At 42.2% G+C, this 21,274-nt stretch overlaps 1 protein-coding gene across 1 annotated transcript in view; it reads left to right on the top strand.

Moving 5' to 3' along the window:
- The window catches only part of LOC122797061 (echinoderm microtubule-associated protein-like 6), a 3,800,753-nt gene that overhangs the window by 48,343 nt on the left and 3,731,136 nt on the right, over nt 1–21,274 (top strand). Inside the window, exon 4 of the mRNA XM_044065838.1 lies at nt 15,283–15,418. Within this exon, the coding sequence (XP_043921773.1) occupies nt 15,283–15,418 (136 nt within the window). The remainder of the gene's footprint in view (nt 1–15,282; nt 15,419–21,274) is intronic.

Here is a 21,274-nt window from a genome sequence, read left to right as displayed (position 1 = left end):
CTACCCTCCATTAACTGGGAAAACTACTCATATACCAATACACTTGCCCAACGTTTCCTGGAGTTCATTAATTCCAGTGCCCTGGACCAGCTCATTCTTATCCCCACTAGAGGTAGAAACATCCTTGACCTGGTCATTACTAACATGGGCGACCGTTGCTCTACACCAATAGTCATCTCCTCCCTGGTTAGATCCGACCACAAACTAATCACCTTGGAAATCCCCCCCAAAGGTAACCACCATGAAAAACTTCTCCAAAGCTAACTTTGGGCTCCTAAAAACAGAGGTGGCTAACTTCATGACATCCATGCAAATGGAGAATAGTTGCATGACCACCAAATCATACACCAATGCACTGTACGAACACGTACACAAATGCATGGATCTCACAATACCCGATTGAACCAAGACGCTCTCCTTCAAAAAAAAGGAAGCCAATCTGGTGGACCCTTGCCATAAACAAACTCTACAATAGAAAGAGGAAACTGATGTGGAATAAGGTGAAGTCCCACGACTGGAAAAACTCCTTTATCAGCCTCAACAAAAAGTTGAGATCCCTCATCAAATTTTCAAAAGCTAGCTATGAAAACAGAATTGCAGCAGATAGTAAAGACAACCACAAAGTCTTCTACAGTTATGTAAGGAATCTCCACATCAATACCTAGATTTGCTCTGAGATACTGCACAATGGTACATCCTATACTGAGCCAACAGATATTGCCAGTATACTGGCTGACAAATTCAGTGCCACCTTCACCCCCTCCCCCAAAGGACCAATCACAATACCAGTAGATTGCCAGGCACCCAGTATTACTGCTGCACATGTTAAAACAGCACTGTCCAAGGCCAAGAATACAGCTTCTGTGGGACATGACAGAATCCCTGACTGTGTTCTACATGAACTGCAGAGTGAACTGGCACCCCACCTGTGTGCCCTGTTCAATCACAGCCTCACCTCAGGCTTTGTGCCTACCAAATGGCGCACTGCTACAGTCATCCCTCTCCACGAAGGCAGAGAGACTACAGACCATGGGAACTATTGCCCCATTAGCCTGATGAATCTGATATGCAAAGCTATGGAATGCATCATCATGGACCTAATAAACAAGGACATAGGGAATCTCCAAACTCTGGATCTCAGACAGTTTGGTTTTGTGAAGGGTAGATCATGCCTGCTGAACTTGGTCATCTTCTTTGAGTTAATCACCAGAGCTGTGGATGGAGGCAATGTGGTTCATACAGCCTACCTTGATCTGGCCAAGGCTTTTGATACCGTTCTCCACTCAGGAATCATAGAAAAACTCACTATGCTAGGCATCAACCTCTATATCACTAGGTGGGTTGCAAACTGGCTCACAGATAGAACCCACAGTGTGAAAGTAGCTGACTCCAATTTAGCCTGCTGACTAGTCACGAGTGGAGTCCCACAGGGTTCGGTCCTGGGTCCTCTTCTGTTTGGTATCTGCGTCTCTGAAGTCCAGGCCAACACGAAAGGACACTGGCTGACAAAGTTCATGGATGATTGCAAGTTGGGAGCTATTATTACCTCCCCAAGTGATGTTGACATCCTACAGAATGGCCTCACTGAGACCAGCGACTGGTGTCAGAACCATGGCCTTAAGCTCAATGTCAAAAAATGTGTCGTCATCCCCTTTTGGAAAAAAACAGTTCCCATGAATTACCACATTGGTGGTAGTCCACTGAACACAGAAGGAGTTATAAAAGATCTGGGAACACAGGTTGACAGCAACCTCTCTTTTGATTACCACATTGCCTTTGTGGTCAGAAAGTCCTTCTATGTGGCACATCTCATTACTAAGGGTTTTGCATCTAGGAAGAAAGAGGTCATTGTCTCCCTCTACTCTTCCTTCATTAGCCCAATCGTCGAGTACAATGCCCCATTTAACATATACCTCACTAGACACCTGCAACAACTGGAGAGGCAACAAAAGTACCTTACAAAGAGGATCCTAGGCCTTAAACACTTGTCCTATATGCACAGACTCAAAAAACTCCAACTGTTCTCTGTCTCATATCGCCTACTTAGAGGCGATCTCTGCTTGACTTAGCCATATCTAACCCAGCTCTGTTAGAAATGCTACATCTAAAGAAATCGCAATCCCTCCACACCACATGTTCAGAGACCTCAACCTCATTACTACAATTAACAGAACATGCTGGTGGGACAGGTTCACAACCCAGAGACTGCCCATGCTGTGGAATAGACTTCCCATACATGTCAAGCAGAGCACCTTGCTGACCCTCTTCAGGAGAAATCTTGATGAGTGGATGGGAAACAGAAAATTCACCCCAGGGATAACTCCAGTGGCTCTAATCAACAGAGGCACTGAGAACTAAGGTCAGGTGGCACTACGCCAGGGTAATCCTATGGCTAGGCTTGTAAAGGCCCCAGGGCCATTAGCCTAGTACACACCTATGAACCTATAATATGTGACTAATAACTTAACCAGTTTCTGTTATTTTGATGTTAAAGCAGCAAAATGCCAACTTTTTAGGCAACATCATGAATTCAGCAGTCATATTATAAAATCTAGTTTAAGACCTGGAATCTCATGAGCATTACGGCTGTAACAATTTGTTTATGCTGAACAATTTGCCACTTACATTTCTTTAGTAATCATCATAGTTCAAGAGGTTTGAGAATTTGTTTGAAATGTGAAGCCATAACTTGATTTTGTTAAAAAGCTCAGGATGCAGCTTCTGGAAGTTAAGAGTACAAAACTCTAGAGCTCAGCTGCAGTGATCTGGGGAGGTTTTTCCTGACAAAACTGGGTCTGCTTTTTCAAAAATTCCTTTGAAAAAAAAAGCAAAATTTTGGACAGGAATGATTTATTGGGCTGAACTGAGGGTTTAGGTCAAGCTCTTGATCCTCCCAGTTTAGATGTTTCTGAAAAAAAGTAAAAGAGATTGTTCATTTTCTGAAGAGGTTCAAGTTTGTGAACCACAAAATGATTGTGAAGGGACAGATTCTGCTTTGTCTCTTCGGGTTTCTGATTCAGATTCTGAGGAGTAAGTGGCTTTAGCCAGTCCCTTTGATGGATTGTCTTTCTGTGAAGCTATTTACAGAATGAATTTGTTGTTTAATTGGGAACATAATGACATCCCACTGTCCATGAAGAAGTACACGCTCTATTACAAATGGAACATCTAGAACCTACCTTAATTCCTTCACTACTTTCTGCAATGGAGGATATTTTTGTCACAACCTGTAACTTGCCTGACTGCCAGAATACTGCCCCCAAGAAAGCAGATACATTGTAGAAAGCTGTATAAAGTTTTTCAGTCTTTTGTATACACTCACCTCAGTTCAGACCCAACAGCTATTGTTTTAATGAGCCCAGCTGTTGCTAAAGATTTGGTTAATACCAATCCTTCTTCTGATAAGGACTGGAAAGCTTTTGATAAATTTTGGAAACAGTGTATTATTCTGCAGCACTTGTTCTTAGAATTCTCAGTTGTCATGTTCATATGCTAAAGTTTATGTTTGCCTCTTTTGAGAACTTGAGGAATATTATGGCATCTGTTTTCTCTTGAGAGGAGAAAACTGCCTTACATAACTTGATTACGTCTGTGTCTGAAGTGGCTGCTTATAGTTTGAAATGTGCTTATGATGCTGTTGACATTGGAAATGTTATGAGGAGGTTTGCTTGGCTACATTCTCAAAACCTTCCAGACAATGTAAAAACTGAAATTTTGATTTCTCTCTTGGATAGAGTATTACTTTTTGCACATTTTGCCGTAGAGTTCCTTAAAAAGTGTGATGAGAGAAGTAAGTTGATTCAAGGAATCTCTCAGACTTGTCAGCCTTTCTTCTCCAAGTTTACTAAGGGTTTTAATGCAGCCTTTAAAAAGCAAAATAAACAAACTCATTAAGCTGCTGGTAAGCAGATGTTTAAAATGTAATGGCAGGGAGGTTTCAGAAAGAAGGTTGAATGACTATCTTACAAAACTAAGTACTAACTAACTACCCCTTTCAACCTTGGCAAACCATCAACCCTTCCAGAAAGTCTGAACCTACATTTCTGTCTTTGGCAACAGACAGTTTCAGACAGATGGGTTCTGAAAGTAATCTGTCAATGTTGCAGATGGCAGTGAGAGTCTGTCTCTCTCCTTTTAGAGGGATTCCTCCTCATTCACTAAACCAAACTCCTGTTTTTCCTCTTGCCATTCATCATCTGTTCTTTCAGGCAGTGATAGAAGCAGTCCTTCCTTCTCTGTTAGGCTGATTTTTTTCTTAAGAATGTTAATGGTGCAAAGAAAGATGATTCATGGAGACCAGTTTTGGATCTTTCCTTTATGAACATGATTTTGATATTGTTCAAGCTCAAATATTATTCCGTCACAACTTGTTACCCCTTATTCCCCATTCGAGCTTTCTGGTGACCTTCGATTTAAAAGTTGCATATCATCACATTCCTATAGATCCAGATTTTAGATGTTTCTTAAGGTTTTCTGTGTCTGGATCATATTATCAGTTATCTGCATTACCCTTTGGTCTATCCACTTTTCCAAGGGTATTCACAAAGTGTCTAGGCTCCTGTGATACCCTGTTGCAGACTGCAAGGTATTCATATTTTTCCTTATAATGACGTGCTTATGTTCATGGAGCCTTTTTCAAAGTATCAGGAATCTCTCATCTGGGTAAGATATCTCCTATAGAAACTGGGATTCCAGGAGAACATATAATAGTCTTGTTTGACTCCTTCTCACAGGATTGTTTTCTGAGGTGCCTTCTGGTAAAGTTCAAAGAGCTTTACTTCTACAGGAAAAAAATAGATCTGTTTCTAGATCTGTTCCTGGGTTTTTCCACTCAGACCACTGTCAAAGCCAAGAAATTTCTGAGGATTCTGGATCTTATGGCTTCTATGAATTTCATGATCCCTGTTGCAAAACTCTGCATGAGAAAAATCCAGTGATACTTGAAATGCGTATGATCACAACATCAACATCCCCTAACATTCCAGATTTCGGTTTTGAGGTTTATGAAAAGGGATGTTTTTGGTGGTGACACCAAATGCAACAGTAACCAGGTCACCCATTCTCCCTCCCAGCTCCAACACAGTCTGTCAAAACAAACATCTTAGACTTTGCTTGATGAGCAGTGTCATTTTGGATAAAAGTGCAGGGTTTGAGTTAAAGAAAAGACAGACCAAAACATATAAATATAAAAGAGATGTTGGCACTTGTAAATGCTCTCAACTCTGTCATTCATTTTTGGTTCCCGGGACCACTGCACATGTTGACAGATATTACCACAGTGATGTGGTACATAAACAGACGTGAAACTAGGTCTTACCCTCTGTGCAGACTAGCCATGGTAATGATTTCACACACAGTGTAGCACAGTCTTACTGTGCAGGCATCTTACATACAGTCGGAGCAAAACTGTGTGGCAGGTAAGCCAAGCAGGACCAGGACAGACTCTCAAAAATGAAAGCAGAGTCAGGGAATTTTTCCAAAAATTGATAAAAAAAAGTCTGAACCAGGCTCTTAAAAAATAAATAAAAATTAATAATTTAAAAACAAAAAAGTCTGAATCAGTTTTCTCCTCTGTGCGTAGTCTCTTTCATTGTATTGCATTGCAGACTCCAGTCTAGGGCTGTGTGTGTGTGTTGTCCCAGTTAGGGGTATTGTCCAATTAAGTGGAGTGCTCAGAGTCAAGCCCTGTAACTTGGGTAATGGAGGTAAGAACCTTAATCCTTCACACCAGCTGCTAGACTTCCATTACCATTTGGTAAATCACTGAGGATTACAGTAAGTTAATGTCAGTCATTTGGTGTTATGGTGTAAAAGAAGGAAATTGATTGTAGTAAAAAGGAGCATTATCAAATGGGTCATGGTCTTTGGATGTGATCCGTGGTATCTTTATTCTATTAAATGTTGACAGTGTGCTTATTATTTAGCTGTGAATAAATTGGAGTTCATGAAGTTTACAAGTGTAATGTTAGTATTTTAACTGTGAATACATTAACTTGGCTTGTTTTTTTTCAGGGCATGCAGGTGTGACATGCACTGTTTTGGGCTGTAACACTTTGTTTAGTACTTGATGCTGATAAGGAAGGCTAGGAGTTGTTACAGAGCTGCTTCCTGTAGTACATGGCTTGATTCCCTCAGCTTTCATTTGTCTTGCATGTGATTCTGCTTGTACTGTCAGACAGTACTCCTGGGCTGCTCCTGAAGAGGGACACTTGTGTCCAATGGTCTGTCCCAGACCATTAGCAAATTCTTCTTATTTGTCTTTTGAATTCCTGCACCCTTCATTTAGGTTATAATTAGTACTTCTTTATATGCTACCTAAGTATGAATCCCAGCATGTCTCCTGAGGTTTATGCATTTTCACTAAATTTGAGTTTCAAGGGATGAGGATTTTACTACGTCTTATGTTAAGTAGGTTTTCAATGACAGACATTTGTATTTAAAAATGGCTGTCAGTGTTTTTTTGTGTAAAATCTGAAATACATTTTAAATGAAATCCAAATGTCAGTATTACCCATTTGTCCAACAATCTGGTTCCATTGGCTCTATGGTTTATGCTGCTTTAATAAAGCATTATTAGCCATCCAAGTAGGTCAGAGCTCAAGAGTCATGTCAAAGGTGATAGCTTTTCTTTATTACAGAGAAAGCTGTGGGAGGTCAACATTAGATGTAGGTGTCCTGCAAGCATGTAACCCCCCCCCCAAAAAAAAACCAGTATGTTATTTGCAGTAATATTTTTGATTTTTGTATAACTTGTGGGTTGTTGAGCAAAAACTGCTGCAACATGTATATTGTCTTTAATTGTTTTGCTTTATTCACTGCACTAAAGAACAAATTAATTCATTAATAGGTCTGAATTGTGTAATGCAGTCCAGTTATGGTGAGTTTAGTAGTCTAAATGTGTTGCATTTTACTAATATGTTTTGTAGTGCCTTCTTTACAACCTCCTGCAACTGCAAAGTGGTTGACATTTGTCAGGTCATATAATATGCATTATTTGGGGGGATGATCTTTAACCGTCTGATCTTCTGCATCTGTTATATAAACATTGTTGCATATTACTGTGATATATTCTTCAGATTGCAAAGAACCTTTGCAATTAGTTAAAAACTGTTACTCGGGCAGATGGTGCAGAGAACTAAAGTTTCTACTTGATAGTGATTTGCTTCTTGTGGCAAGGTAGCATGGTTTGAATCTTTCCACCTTCATTTACCTACTGTGTGACATTGAGTAAGTCACTTAACCAGGCAATGCTTTGGAGGAATTGGGAATTTGGGATAGTAACTATGAACCTGTTGCCCGCCATTCCCTATTGCATAGCTGATCTAGTTCAGAAAATGATTTTACCAGCACACTTTTTTTTTAATGAAACATAGGCAATTTATTCTTCAAGGGCACCAGGCACTGCATTTGTAGATGAGGCACTGAAACACAAAGTAATTTGGGAGCAGCAGACTCTGCATTCGTAAATAGTTTCTTTTCATATGGAATTCAGGTGACTTTTATTTCTGCAGATTGTGCATACTGACAGCATATGTTATCAAGTGGCTAATATTATGCTCTTATAAATACTGTTCTATTTAAACTGTGCTTCACATACCAGGATCTTATGATATGATTCTAGGATCTTTATAAAGTTTAATGTAGTTCATCCAGAGTTTGCAGTAAATGCATATAATTTTATTTCATCATAACATTCAGGGGTGTACACAGTCAAGAAATTGTAAGTGAAGATGGTGGCTCTCTGTGGATGAAAGTATCCTGTGCTCTTTATCTATATTTTTTAAACAGTCTTTAATCTGGCTTTGTAAGACTAGTGAACCAGCTTATTTTTCATCACTTCACAATTTACCAAATCTAAAGGTAGTCACTTTATCTGAGAACCTGTGTGCATATGTGTGTGTGTGTGTGTGTGTGTGTGTGTGTGTGTGTGTGTGTGTGTGTGTGTGTGTGTGTGTGTGTGTGTGTGTGTCTGAACTGAGTTGGAATACTTTAGCTAATGTGTGTTTATGTGAAGCAAATTTCAAATATGTGACTTTGGCCATTATTATTTTACTTTTTTGATACTTACATCTGAAAAGGATTTAGTCAGAAATGTAGCTATAATTGCTGGGTTTGAGGGATGTATGTTGATAAAAATGACATATTTCTGAGCTGATAAAAGTTAAAAGTCATTAGTCTGTCTTTGCAAGACTAGTGTGCATTTGTGAAAAGAAACTGGAATACTTTTATTGAGGAAATTTTTAGCACAATTAGACAAGTGGTTGTTTCACAATCAATAAAGTGGCTACAATTTTTGGGTACAGATATTGGTGGATTATAATGACAGCAGTTTGAATGGCTTTTTGTGGTTGGAATGTTTTGAAATGGGTACTTATGTCATTATTGGTTAATTTATTTTGTTACACTGATTAATAGAAAAATATTTAGAACAAAAACACATTTTTAAAAATATTGCTGTATTAAGTAATGTTGATGTACTAAACAAAAAATATAATTTAAAATGATCAGGAAGGTGAATCAAAAAATGTATGCAAGGTCCTAAAAATATGTGTGGGGGGCATGGTTTGAAAACAGACTGGGACCCAAGATGCACTTAACCTGCCACTGACCAAATGCAGTTTCAGTGAATTTGAGTTTTAATTCTGTTTTGTTTAGCAAATGGTGTGCTCAAAAATTTGAAATATATACATTTTTAAATTAAATCCAACTCTGTAATCATTGCAAAAGTAAAGAAGAAAATAGTATGTTAAGTTGTCTATCTCGCCTTCGTTCTTGCTGGTTGGGATCGGCTCCAACTTGGCCATCTTCTATAGCTCGGGAGCTGTTTAAAGGCTCGAGGCTACTCCTTATCCCATGATGCCTAGCGATAGCTACCCAGATCTCGTTTGCCACTTCAGCTGCGAGGTGTCGTTTTTCTGCTCAGGCTCATATAACTTTTTTATAGAACTTTTTTACCATTAGAAATAGTCCTTTTTCTGGTTTGTTGTTAATTTTTAGTCTTGTTTTTCTCTGTTAGCTAGTGTTTTATTGTAGCTTTCCTCCCCTTCCTTGTAGAACTCGTTTAACTTAGAGTGTTCTCCCCCTCCCCCCCTTATCCTCTTCTTGTCAGGTTAGCCGTTTAAGTTAGAGGCTTTCCTTCTACCTTTATTTCTTAGGCTAGCCGTTTAAGTTAGAGGTTTTCCTATTATTAAAAAAAAAAAAACCCTTAGTATTAGTCTGCTAGTATAGTGTGTTTTTGTGTAGACTGTTTTTGCTAGATAGTTTTTGTTGTTGTATTTCTAGTGTTCTTTTTGTCAGGATGTCAAAAGAATCCAAAGTTACTGGATTCAAGAAGTGTGACTCATGCTGTCAGAAAATGTCTCTGACAGATGGGCACACTTCTTGCGTCTATTGTTTAGGTGCCGTGCACCTGCAGGACTCCTGTTCTATCTGCCATGCATTTAGCCCAAGAGTTCTGCAGGAGCATAAAAATAAGCTTATTCTTAGGGGTCTTTTAAAGCCCCAAGTTTCACCGGCCAAGACTCAGCCTGTGAAATCCCCTAAATCTTCCAAGCCATCGGCTCCAAGTTTGGAGCCGTCCTTGGCTCAGATTACACCTTCTGCTTTGGTTCCTGGAACCAATCTCCCCATCGGCTCCATCAGGATCCTCGAAGCCACCGCGGAGCCACAAGAGGCAAAGGTCCCCTTCCTTGGAATCAATTCATTCAGCTCCTCAGTCTCCCCTGCTTCAAAGCGAGCGCAGTCACAGATCTTCTCACTCCTCTCGGTCCTCCAGGCTGCTGGAGCACAATGTGGAGAGAGTGGTCAGTAGGTTGTTGAAATCGCAGGCATTTGCCAAGATGTTGTCCATCCCTCCTCAACAGGTGTCGACTCCGTCCACTTCTATCGATGTTCCTCCTCCAACTCCATTGAGTTCGGAGCCGGAGTTCGTTGGGGTTCGAGTAGTGAAACCGTCTTCTCCGATAAAGCTATCTCCTTTGGTTCCACCGTCGGTTCCGATCCCCTCGAAGGTGCCATCTGTCGAGGGATCTGGTTGCCGGGGCTCCCTCATTGGCTCCGAGGGGACGAGTGGCATTGGACCCTTGTCCGTCCCCATTTTCCCTCTCGGAGCTTCGGCACAGGTGAGCTTGGCTCCTACATCGGCCTCGGAGTTGTCGCCCTCAGTGCAGAGAAAGATTCCGATTTCTTCGGAACCAGAGCTTTCTCTGCATTGTGACAGGGACGCCTTTGATGTCATGAGGAGTGTGCTGGCCACTGAGTCAGCTCAACTGTCGGCCCCACCTCCTCCGTCACCTGTAGTGCCTGTGCCAACCTCTGCTCCTCCTCCAGACCCCAGGCGTAGGGAACCAGCACTCCAGGACACCCCATTGGGTGTTTCCTCTTCTGTCGAGGCCTACCCTGATCATTCAGAGGAGCCCCCTCGTAAGAAGAAGTGCAAGAGGAAGCACATTGACTCCCCTTAGTCTGTCACTTCTGATACAAACTTAGATTATTTGGAAGGGTCCACGAGATCCCCCTCTGAAGATGTTTCTTTCTTGGACATCCTAGAAATGCTTAAGCAGAGGGGGAACTGGAATCCCCTAGCCCCTACCAAGGATGAGTCTGTATTTCTGGATGCTTTCAGTTCCTGACCTTCCACCTCCTGGGTTTCTCCGCCTTTCGATCCACTTATGGCAGTGGTGGCTTGAAAGGCTTGGTCAGCTCTGGATACAGTGGAACCAACACTGAGGAGACCTAGCAAGTTCATCTCAGCACCCCATGATAAGCAGTTCCTTACCAAAGGTGTCCCTGTGGATGCCATGGTGGTAGCAGCAGCCACCAAAAAAGAGTTAGCGGAGACCTCTTCGTCTGTCCATCCTCCTAACAAGGAGTCTAGGACTATGGACAGATACGGAAAACGAATGTTTGCTTCAGCGACCTTCTCTATGAGGTCACTGAACTACTTATGCCATTTTACCTAGCTTCAGAGGGACCTCCTTAAAGAGCTAGGAGATACTCTTCAAGATCCATCAGCTGAGGGGGCTCAAGCTAAAGTAGCTTCCCAGCTGGCGACTCTTAATTCTATAGTCAACTCCTCCATGAGGCTCATTTCTTATGCAGCTGATGGTGCGAGTAGAGCCGCAGGTACGGGTGTAGCCCTTAGGAGGCATGCATGGATGCGGCTGTGCAATTTTGCGGAACCCTTTCGAGCGTCGTTCACCAACACCCTTTTTGATGGTTCCTTTCTTTTTGGACCACAGGTGAAAGACACTTTGACTAGGTGTGAGCAAGAAGGCAAGACTCTCTCTGCCTTGGGACTCTGGTTTTCTACTCCTTCTAGACCATATCCCAAAGGTCAGAAGAGTGGAAAAATGTGGTTCCGAAAATCCCAAGGAGCCTTGCCTGACAAACATAGTGATTTTTCCTCCAGGGGCAGAGGGGGAAACAATAACAACAGACGCTGCCCTCGTGGCAGAGGGGTCCACAGAACCAGGGCAACAGAGAATCCTTCTCTGATAAGCCTTTTCAGCATCCCTGAAGGGTTGCCCGGCTGCTCACCTCTGGAGGCAGTCAGGGGAAGACTTTCACTGCACCCAGAATCCTGGCAAAATGTAATGCAAGACAAATGGGTACAGTCCATTATATCCGGAGGTTACAAAATTCCCTTCTGTCAACCCCCCTTGCAGTCAAGGAAATCCCTTCCAGATGTTCCACCCAACCTGAAGGACCAAGCAGTCATAGAAGTTTCAAAACTGCTAGAAAACAAGAGTCATCCAGGAAGTCCCGGCAGACCAGCACAGATCCGGAACTTACTCAAGATTCTTTTTGGTACCAAAAAAGACAGGGAACTGAAGACCAATTCTGGATCTCAGCAGGCTAAACAATCTGTACAAAGAACAAAGTTTCGGATGGTCACGCTACAGTCCATTCTACCCTTTCTTGGTCAGGACAATTGGATGTGCTCGATAGATCTTTAGGACGCGTACTACCATATCAAGATGGACAGGCGCTCCAGGAGATTTCTTCGCTTCTGGCTGGGAGCCATTCATTACCAGTTCAGAACTCTGCCCTTTGGTCTCACCACAGCCCCCAGGGTGTTCACTAAATGTATGGCAGTGGTCACGGCTCACCTGAGACATCAAGGATTCCAGATGTTTCCATACCTAGATGACTTGCTCCACACTACTACTACCAGGCATCAACTTCTACAGGCCAGGGACTACACAATCACAATCTGCTCCTAGCTAGGCATTACAATACATTTTGAAAAATCTGCCTTGTTGCCTTGTCAGTCTATCACCTACATAGGAGCAGACTTAAACACAAGGAACATGTTTGCAAGATTACCGCTAGACAGGGTGTCTACAATTTGTCAGCATGTACAAATTCTTATGCAAAGCAAAAGAATCCAAATCAAGTTCATCCTTCAAACTCTGGGTTCCATGGCAGCAGCCATTCTTTTAATCCCACTGGTCTGCTTTCACATGAGGATCCTTCAGTGGCTTCTGTTCACACAGTGGTCTTTCCAACAACTGCCCATGTCTCACATGATTATGATTACGGAAGCATGCAAAAGGCACCTTTCCTGGTGGATGGTCTCCCCACTAGTGACTCAGGGCAGACCCTTCATTCAGCCCCCTCCGGTAGCCACAGTGACCACAGATGCCTCCCTGATAGGGTGGGGGGCATTATCAGGGCAGGACAGTCCAAGGCACTTGGCAGCTTCACGTGCTCCTAGCGCTGCAAGCCCTTCTGGACTCTCTTCCTTCTGGAACCATTGCAATTCAAACAGACAACACGTCAGTGGTGTGGTACATCAACAAGCAGGGCGGAACCAGGTCCTACTCCCTCTGTCAAGAAGCACTCAGACTGTGACAGTGGGCAATTTCCTCCCAACGTTTTCTGATTGTGACGCACATCCCTGGGAGGTCCACCGTCATAGCGGACAGGCTCAGCAGAACTATCCTCATGCCTCACGAGTGGTCTCTGAATCAGGAAGTTGCGGATCTTATTTTCCGCAAATGGGGACAGCCTTGCTGCGATCTTTTTGCCACCCCCTTCAACATCAAATGCAGCAAATACTTCTCCCTTCTTCCGCTTCCAGGTCACTCACCCAGAGATGCTCTAGTCCACGATTGGCCTCAGGGACTTCTTTATGCCTTTCCTCCTTTCCCCTGATTCCAAAACTCATACAGAAAGCAATATTGTTGGGTTGCAAAATGATTCTCATTGCCCCCTACTGGGCTCAACAGATATAGTTCCCGTTCCTGCACCATTACCTTCTCGATCAGCCCTGGACCCTGGATCCGATTCCAGACCTACTGATTCATCAGTTAGGCGGGTTGCATCAATCCCTCCAAATATTCCAGCTCACAGCTTGGTTGCTCCACTTCCAGCCTTAGCCAGGCTTCCCAGCATTTCCCCGGCTGTACGTGAGATTATTGTCTCCTCTCACAAGTCCACAACCAGAAAAACTTATGCTAGTAAATGGAAACGTTTTTCTTGTTGGGCAGAGGCTAGGAACGTAGATCCCTTTTCAGCCCCTGTCCACGAAATTCTGGAGTTCCTAGCACAACTTTTTCATTCCGGGTCCGCTTCTGCTACAATCTGGGTTCAATTAGTGGCCATTTCTGTAATTTTGGTTTGTCAAATTCAAACATTATGTCTCATAAGCTCTGTAAAGCTTTATTGAGAGGGACTACTCTCCTTAGGCCTCCAGTGAGAGATCCCCCTCCTCCTTGGGACCTTAATTTGGTACTAACTTCCTTAACTCTGCCCCCCTTTGAACCAGCAGTGTCCTGCTCCATTAAGTTTCTATCTTGGAAGACACTCTTTCTGGTAGCTATTACTTCAGCCAGACGTGTCTCTGAACTTCAGGCACTATATGTTCGTCCTCTATACTTGGTTTTTCATAAGGACAGGGTTGCTCTGAGGACTAATCCTTCGTTTCTACCAAAAGTCTGCTCAGAAAATAATTTAAACCAATCTATCTAACCTTCCTGTGTTTTTTCCCCTAACCACACCAACAAGGCAGAGTACAAATTACACCAACTGGACGTTCATAGACAATTGCGTTTTTATCTGCACAGGACTAAGGAAACAAGGAAGTCTGACCAACTATTCCTTTCCTATGCTCTAGGCAAACAAGGTCTCCCAGTTTCCAAGGTGACCTTATCCAGGTGGTTGTCTCACACTGTTAACTTCATCTATCAATTAAGGAACAAAGAGTTACCTATTAAACCGAAAGGTCATTCTACTAGGGCCTTGGCCACCTCTGTAGCCTTCCAATCTAGGTTGCCCATGGATTCTATCTGTGCAGCTGCTACGTGGGCAAATCCTCATACCTTTATTTCTCATTACAAGCTAGATATGGTCTCCAGGAGCAGAGCTGACTTTGGTTCCACTGTTCTGAAGAGTCTGTTCCAATGAGCCACCCAGGATTGTAGGTGCTAGGGACACTGTCCCAACCAGCAAGAACGAAGGTGAGATAGACAACTTAACATAAAGAAGTTATATACCTACCATAACGTTCCATGTTAGTTGTCTTCATCTTGCCTTATTTCTTGCGTCCCACCCTCCGTCCCCCTGTCCTATTGGACCGAGAGGAGTTCTGGTTTCACTGGCTGAGTGTTCTCTGGTTTGTTTCCTCTACTGACTTAGAGAGTATGACAGGTATTCTCAACCTATTTGTTTGGACAGGTTTATTCTCTGGCTATGTCTGGGGTTACCTATTTCAAACGAGATCTGGGTAGCTATCAGCCACCCCACACCCCTACTTTCATATTCCAACTCCGAGACTGCACTACAGTGGAGTAAAGGGAAATCTCCCGTGTAGCGCTATATGCAGAAGCGCTAAATGGGAGACTTTCCGTACCCTATCTGTGGTGCAATCACACAGATGGTACATAGACACACACAGTATGAAGGGCACCTTGGTGCCCTGCAAAAACACCTACACTTACCTTTTTCTTCCCCTTCAAACCTTCAGTGTTTTAAAACTCGATGTTCTAGTCTTGATGATCTGAACTTCGATGTTTTAAGCGTTCGATGGTTTGAAGGGGAACCATAGAGAGAGAGTGAAAGAGAGAAAGACTGATATATGTAGACATAATTTTATATAAATATGTGGGCACAGGCATATGCCCATATATAAGAATTTGAAAACTTTATGATCAAGATATTTTGATATGGGCATTTATTAAAAGTTTCTTGATATTGATTTGTTTCTTTAAAATGGATTTCAGCTGATTGCGTATTTTGCATCTTCTTATTTTAGTTTGTTTTCTTTTCCTTGTTTTGTAGGCTGGAATATTTAGTATGTATGCATGTGAAGAAGGCTTTACTACTGGTGGAAGAGATGGCTGTGTAAGACTGTGGGACACGGAGTTCAAACCAATCACAAAAATTGATCTGAAAGAAACAGAACAAGGCTATAAAGGTATCACTGCTAATACAGAATAGAAATGTTGTTGAATGGCATCTAAAACTAGCTTAGACTTCACTTACAAAAATGCATACTACTGCTTTATTGAAAATAGTGCTAATGCATGTCATGTTATTATTTCTTTTAAGCAAGTAGATAAGTGTTGAACATGATTTGTTTTGTATGTTGTTTCCTCCATGCCTCCTAACTGTTAAGACAACTCTGAGGGAGCCATCAACCTGTCAACAATAAGGATTGCTTTTGCCCTTGCTAGTATTGCAGCAATAAGGAGATTATTATTTTAAGGTTCTAGCCCCTCCCTTTGGGTGAGAGACATGTGACTGTGGCTCCAAATGCATGTGCACAGTTACATGCAACTGTTGAGGAAGGCTAATACATTCATGGCTTGGAAAGCTGAGGCACACTTCAGAACCACTTTAAGCATTGCCACCCTTCCTCTGAGAGATTGTAGAATAGGATGACCTATTCCCCTGAGAGAATAGGCACACCCATCCTCCTGGCATCACCAGCTTTGCCAGGTGCCCATTGTATGTAAGTATTTACTAAAGTGAGGCAACACAAATCATGTTATTAATCCATATGTCCTATAGCTTTGGTTGGATTTGGAATAACTCATAATACACTTTGCCCTGATTTTATCTATTGCATTTCCTAAAAAAATGCTAAACTTCTTAGATATATAATGTATCCCTAACTGCTAGCATTGTTCTAGCTGCTTTTAATCATGCTATGGTCATACCCTTACCAAAAAGTTAAAATTCCTAGAAGTCTGAAGTATTATAGACTCATTTCCAATCTATATCATTTAATAAAAACACTTGGAAAAAAATGTAAATAACTCTTCAGCAACTCTTCAAGTACATCAAGAGCTGTGGCCTGCTGTGTGAGCAACAACATGATTTCAGAAACTACTTTGGCATTATGACAGCCTTACTTACCACAACAGACAATTTATACATACTATCATTAATGACGTACTCATTTCAGCAGGTGCCTTTGTTTATCAAGCCAGGGCTTTGGAGACAATTAACCACAATATACCCCTACAGAAATTTAAAGAAACTCAGCTTTCATAACAGTGCAATAACTTAGTTCCAAAATTACTGAAAAGTCAGAACTTTCCAGATCTTCTCTGATAATAACTTGTCTGAACATGCCACACTTAGCACTGTTGTTCACCAAAGCTCAGTTTTCGGCCTCTTGTGTTTTTCATTTTTCATAAATGTCCTTATTCTGGATATTCCACAACTAAGTATTATAATGTATGGACATGGTATTCTTTTACTAGAATATGATAATTTCTATCAATCCTTCCAAACTAATCTGCAAACAAGTTACTGCTCTTTGCAAATGGCTTTAGGCAAACAGACTATTAGTCAGCATTTCTAAAATAAATGCAATGGTATTCTCATGTTTTAAGGAACTATCATCCATACTTGACATCCTGCTTTAAGACTTAAATGGAAATGTAATTCCAAAACACTAAAGAGCAAATATACTTAGGACTTAATCTCTTGAACTTCTTCACCCATACTGACAACATATCCTCTAAAGTTCTCCATGACCTTAAATTGTCCTATCATATCTTCCACCTCCTTTCCCAGCCTGTTGCAAAGCAATAGCCAAACATGCTGAAACCAAAATTAGAATATGCATATCCTGTACTAAGTATGCATTCAGCATATACGTAGCTAATTTTTTTCACTAACTTTAGTGATAGCTAACTTTTTTTACTATTGTTTTATTAGTTTCATTCATTGTAATAGTAGTGTCTGATGTCCTCTGCTATGTGAATCAATACATTCTTTGTAAGTAATTTTGTGAACTTTTCCATGAAGTGTATTAATATTTATCTTTGTATGTAATTTTGTAAAGCTTTTCTCCCCAGGCCTCCACTGAAAATGGGCACATTCCAGGCCCAGTGAATTTTCCCGGTTAACAAATGCAATAAATATATAAATAATGGCTATAAACTCCAGACAACTGAATTTAAAATATGTATGTTTGCTCTCCTAGCAGGCCAGCACACTCATCACTGGGAATTACTTGACAAGCTTCACTAGCCCTCTATACCCAATAGAGCTAACTTTCTTTTCATCCCCCTAATATGCAAAATTATGCTTCAGTGTTACAGTCCACTCCTGAAAACAAAGCTTACCTTCAGAGATTAAAACTATTCACTAGCCAAGATGACATCCTCATGCCCTCCAGACCAAGATTTAAACAAGCAAATGATGAGAAAACATCTTCCAGAATAGGCCTTGCTCTTTGGAATTACCTACAGAATTAATACATATTACAACACCAAGCACTTTCAAGAAATCTCTTAGGTAATTGCTTCATAAGAAATCCAAATGCCACTGCTTCCAAGATACTGAATATTGTATCTGATGTTGTCCTTTTCATTCTTCCTCATGAATGCGCCTAACTCAGCTGCATATACAAGAATTCGGATCCAAAGCTTGAGCTCCTCTCTCTAACCATAATGCTCCATTCCATCCCCAACTCCTCAGATCTCTTTTGCCACCATAGCTGCAAGATGGAAGATCCAGTTGCTCAAGCATGAGTGTCTTTTTGTTAACTTTTTTCTATAATTCTGGTGTTATTTTGTGCTACTTTTAAACTTAGTTCCAATCTTTCTTCCTCCCTCAGTTATTTCCAGGCGTTAGGACTTTCCTTCTTTTCCGTTTTTCTACTTTCCCTTATACCACTAGTGGTACTTGACTGGTACTCTATTTTCTACTTTTTCATAATAAAAAAAAAAAAAAAAAGAAGTTTGTTGATTTCTATATTTTTCCTGGGGCGGCCACGGTGGTGCAGTGGTTAGCATTGTTGCCTCACAGCAAGAGGTTCTCTGGTTCGATCCTCAGCTGGGGTGCCTTCTGTGCAGAATCTGCATGTCCTCCCTGTGGTCGCGTGGGTTTCCTCTGGGTTCTCCGGTTTCCTCCCACATCCCAAAGACATGCTGCAGGTGGATCGGACACTCTAAATTTGCCCTAGGTGTGAGTGCATGTGTGTGTGTGTGTGTGTGTGTGTGTGTGTGTGTGTGTGTGTGTGCCTTCTGTGGAAGGTTGGGTGCCGGGCTGGCAACTCGACACTGTAAAACTCCACTGCCAGTCATGAGCGGACAGGTGATCCGCTGTGGCGACCCCTAACCGGGAAAAGCTGAAAGAAGAAGAAGAAGACTCTTTCAAGTTAAATTTGCTGTAGTTTATATTCTTAACCTTTTGGTTAAACTTAGTATTGTTGAAACCCTTTTCCTTTCTAGGGTTTGCAATCTTCTTGCTGGCTACTATGTCAGAGAAGCCCATGTCAAAAAAACATATGTTATTTAAGAAGTGCACTTCTTGTGGGCATAAGATTCCTAATTCTGATGCCCACAAGAAATGCGTATACTGTCTAGGAGGGCTCACCTGGATTCCCCATCCACTGTTTGTGCTATTTTTAATCCTAGGGCCCTTTCCAACCATAAAAACAAACTGATCTTGAAAGGATTACTTACAGCTGGGGCTCAAACCCCCTAAAACCAGCTTCAGTAGTCTCAGAGCTGAGGAAAAGACAATATCCGAAATCTCCAAAAACTTCCTTGGAACTGTCCAAAAAGTTACAAAAGGTCTTGGATCAGACTCCATCGGATCCAAGTCTTGTTGATCAGCACTCCAATCCACACTTACCCATGGATCCGGCTGGCTCTGCCATTTCTACCACTTCTCTTCTTCCATCCACTTCTTTTTCAGATCTTTGATCATCGGATTCAACTAGTAGAGGCCATATGCCAGAATTTGCATTAAAAACTGTGTCTCCTGCTTTGCCCTTCCAGTTATTTCAAACACTGACAAAGCACTCTAGGCCAGTGTCCACAACTTCATCTAGGTCTTCAAGGAGCTTGTCAGAGGCCAACATGGACAGGAAGATACGGAGATTCAGTAGGGCTCAGATCCAGATGGGGGCCCTGTCAGCTCTGTCCCTCTCAGATCCGTAAGTACATCTGCCCAACCAATACTGTCTCCTTCTCCGATCCGACCTGCAGTTTTGGATTTCCAGTATCCAAGATCTCCAAGAGGTTTGGCGTTGGAACTGAGTAAGCTCCCTTCCTCGACTCAACTGTATCCTTCACCAATTCTACTCCGATTACTTCAGACCAGAATGGGTCTTGGCAGAGGAGGAGGTGCCAATGGCAGACATCACCCCAGAGGCAAGGGGGGCCGCAAGTTCACTGGAGGCAGGCGGGAGTCATCTTTCCTTGCACCTGGAAGCCTGGACAAATATCACAAAAAATGTATGGGTGCTGAGAATCATATCCAGAGGTTACTACATACGCTTTTTCCTTCCACCTCTTGTCCAACGGAAGAAACTCCCCTATGTTCCACCCAGTCAGAGAGAATACGCAGCTCAAGAAGTTTTAAAGCTGATTCATAAAAGAGTCATGCAGGAGGTCCCACAAGAACAGATAGGATTTGGAATTTACTCCCACTTCTTTTTAGTGCCAAAGAAAACAGGGAACTTGAGACCAATTTTGGATCTAAGCAGTTTGAATCAGTATGCAAAGATGTCAAAGTTCTGAATGGTTACGATTCAATCCATCTTGCCTCTTCTGTGCAAGGATGATTGGATGTGCTCTGTAGATCTCCAGGATGTGTTCTTTCACATCAAAATAGACAGGTGCTCCAGGAGACACCTGCACTTTCGGCTGGGAGCCATTCACTACCAATTCAGAGCACTGCCCTTTGGACTCACCACAGCCCCAGGCTACTCACCAAATACCTGCCAGTCATGGCAGTTCACTTGAGTCCTAAAGGATTCCAGGTGTTTCCCTGTCTTGATGATTGGCTTCTCACTGCCCCAACCAGGCAGCAACTTCTACAGTCCAAGGATTACTTGCTTCGGATATCCAACTCCTAAGTATTACAATAAACCTTGCCAAATCAAAGATGACTCCTGTACAGACCTGAAATTTATAGGAACTCAGCTGGATAATACAACTAATGTGGTGTCCATTAACTCTAGATCAAATCTCATCCCATCACTGAGAAAGCATGTTCAGAACATACTATCTTATCTATCCCCTCCAGCAAAACTAGTGTTACAAGCTGTTGGGTCAATGTCAGCTGCTATTCTTCTAGTTCTTCAAGCAAGATTCTTTATGTGAATTCTTCAATGAACACTGGTGGCTCAGTGGTCTGTTCTTTACCAGCCTCTGTCATTTCCCATAAAACTCCCTTCAGATTGCAAATGTCATGTTTGTAGGTGGATCCAGTCAAATGACCTCTTTCTGGGCAGTCCGTTCTCTCTTCCTCTGCCAATAGCCACAGTGACCATGAATGCTTCCCAGCTGGGGTGGGAGGATGAGGAATTTCATGGGAAAGATGGTCCAAGGTAAGTGGTTTCCCTCGAAGACCAAGTTGCTCATCAGTGTCTTAGAGATGAGAGCAGTCCTCCTAATGTTGCAAGCTTTTCAGGACATTCTCCCTCTAGGGACTATCGCGGTCCATATGGACATCATGTCAGTATTCTGGTACATCAACAAACAAGGAGGAACCCATTCCTACCTGCTGTGCAGAGAGGCCATGAGGGTCTGGGAATGGGCAATCTCTGCAGACCGCTTTCTTATTGCAACACACATTCTGGAAAAAAACAACACACTGGCAGACAGACTCAGCAGGTCCATTCTGATTCCTCACAAGTGGTCCCTCATGATCTTCAGGCAATAGGGTCAGCCTTGCTGTGACCTATTTGCCTCTCCCCTCAGCAACAACTTCAGCAAGTACTTCTCTCTGATCCCCCCTCCAGGGGAGTCACCAAAGGATGCTCTGATTCATGATTGGCCCCCGGGTCTTCTATGCATACCCC

This window comes from Protopterus annectens, chromosome 3.part0, assembly GCF_019279795.1.
Source record: "Protopterus annectens isolate FY-2018-M chromosome 3.part0, PAN1.0, whole genome shotgun sequence".
Taxonomy (NCBI): Eukaryota; Metazoa; Chordata; order Ceratodontiformes; family Protopteridae; genus Protopterus; species Protopterus annectens.
This window is presented reverse-complemented; position numbering and strand designations above follow the sequence as displayed.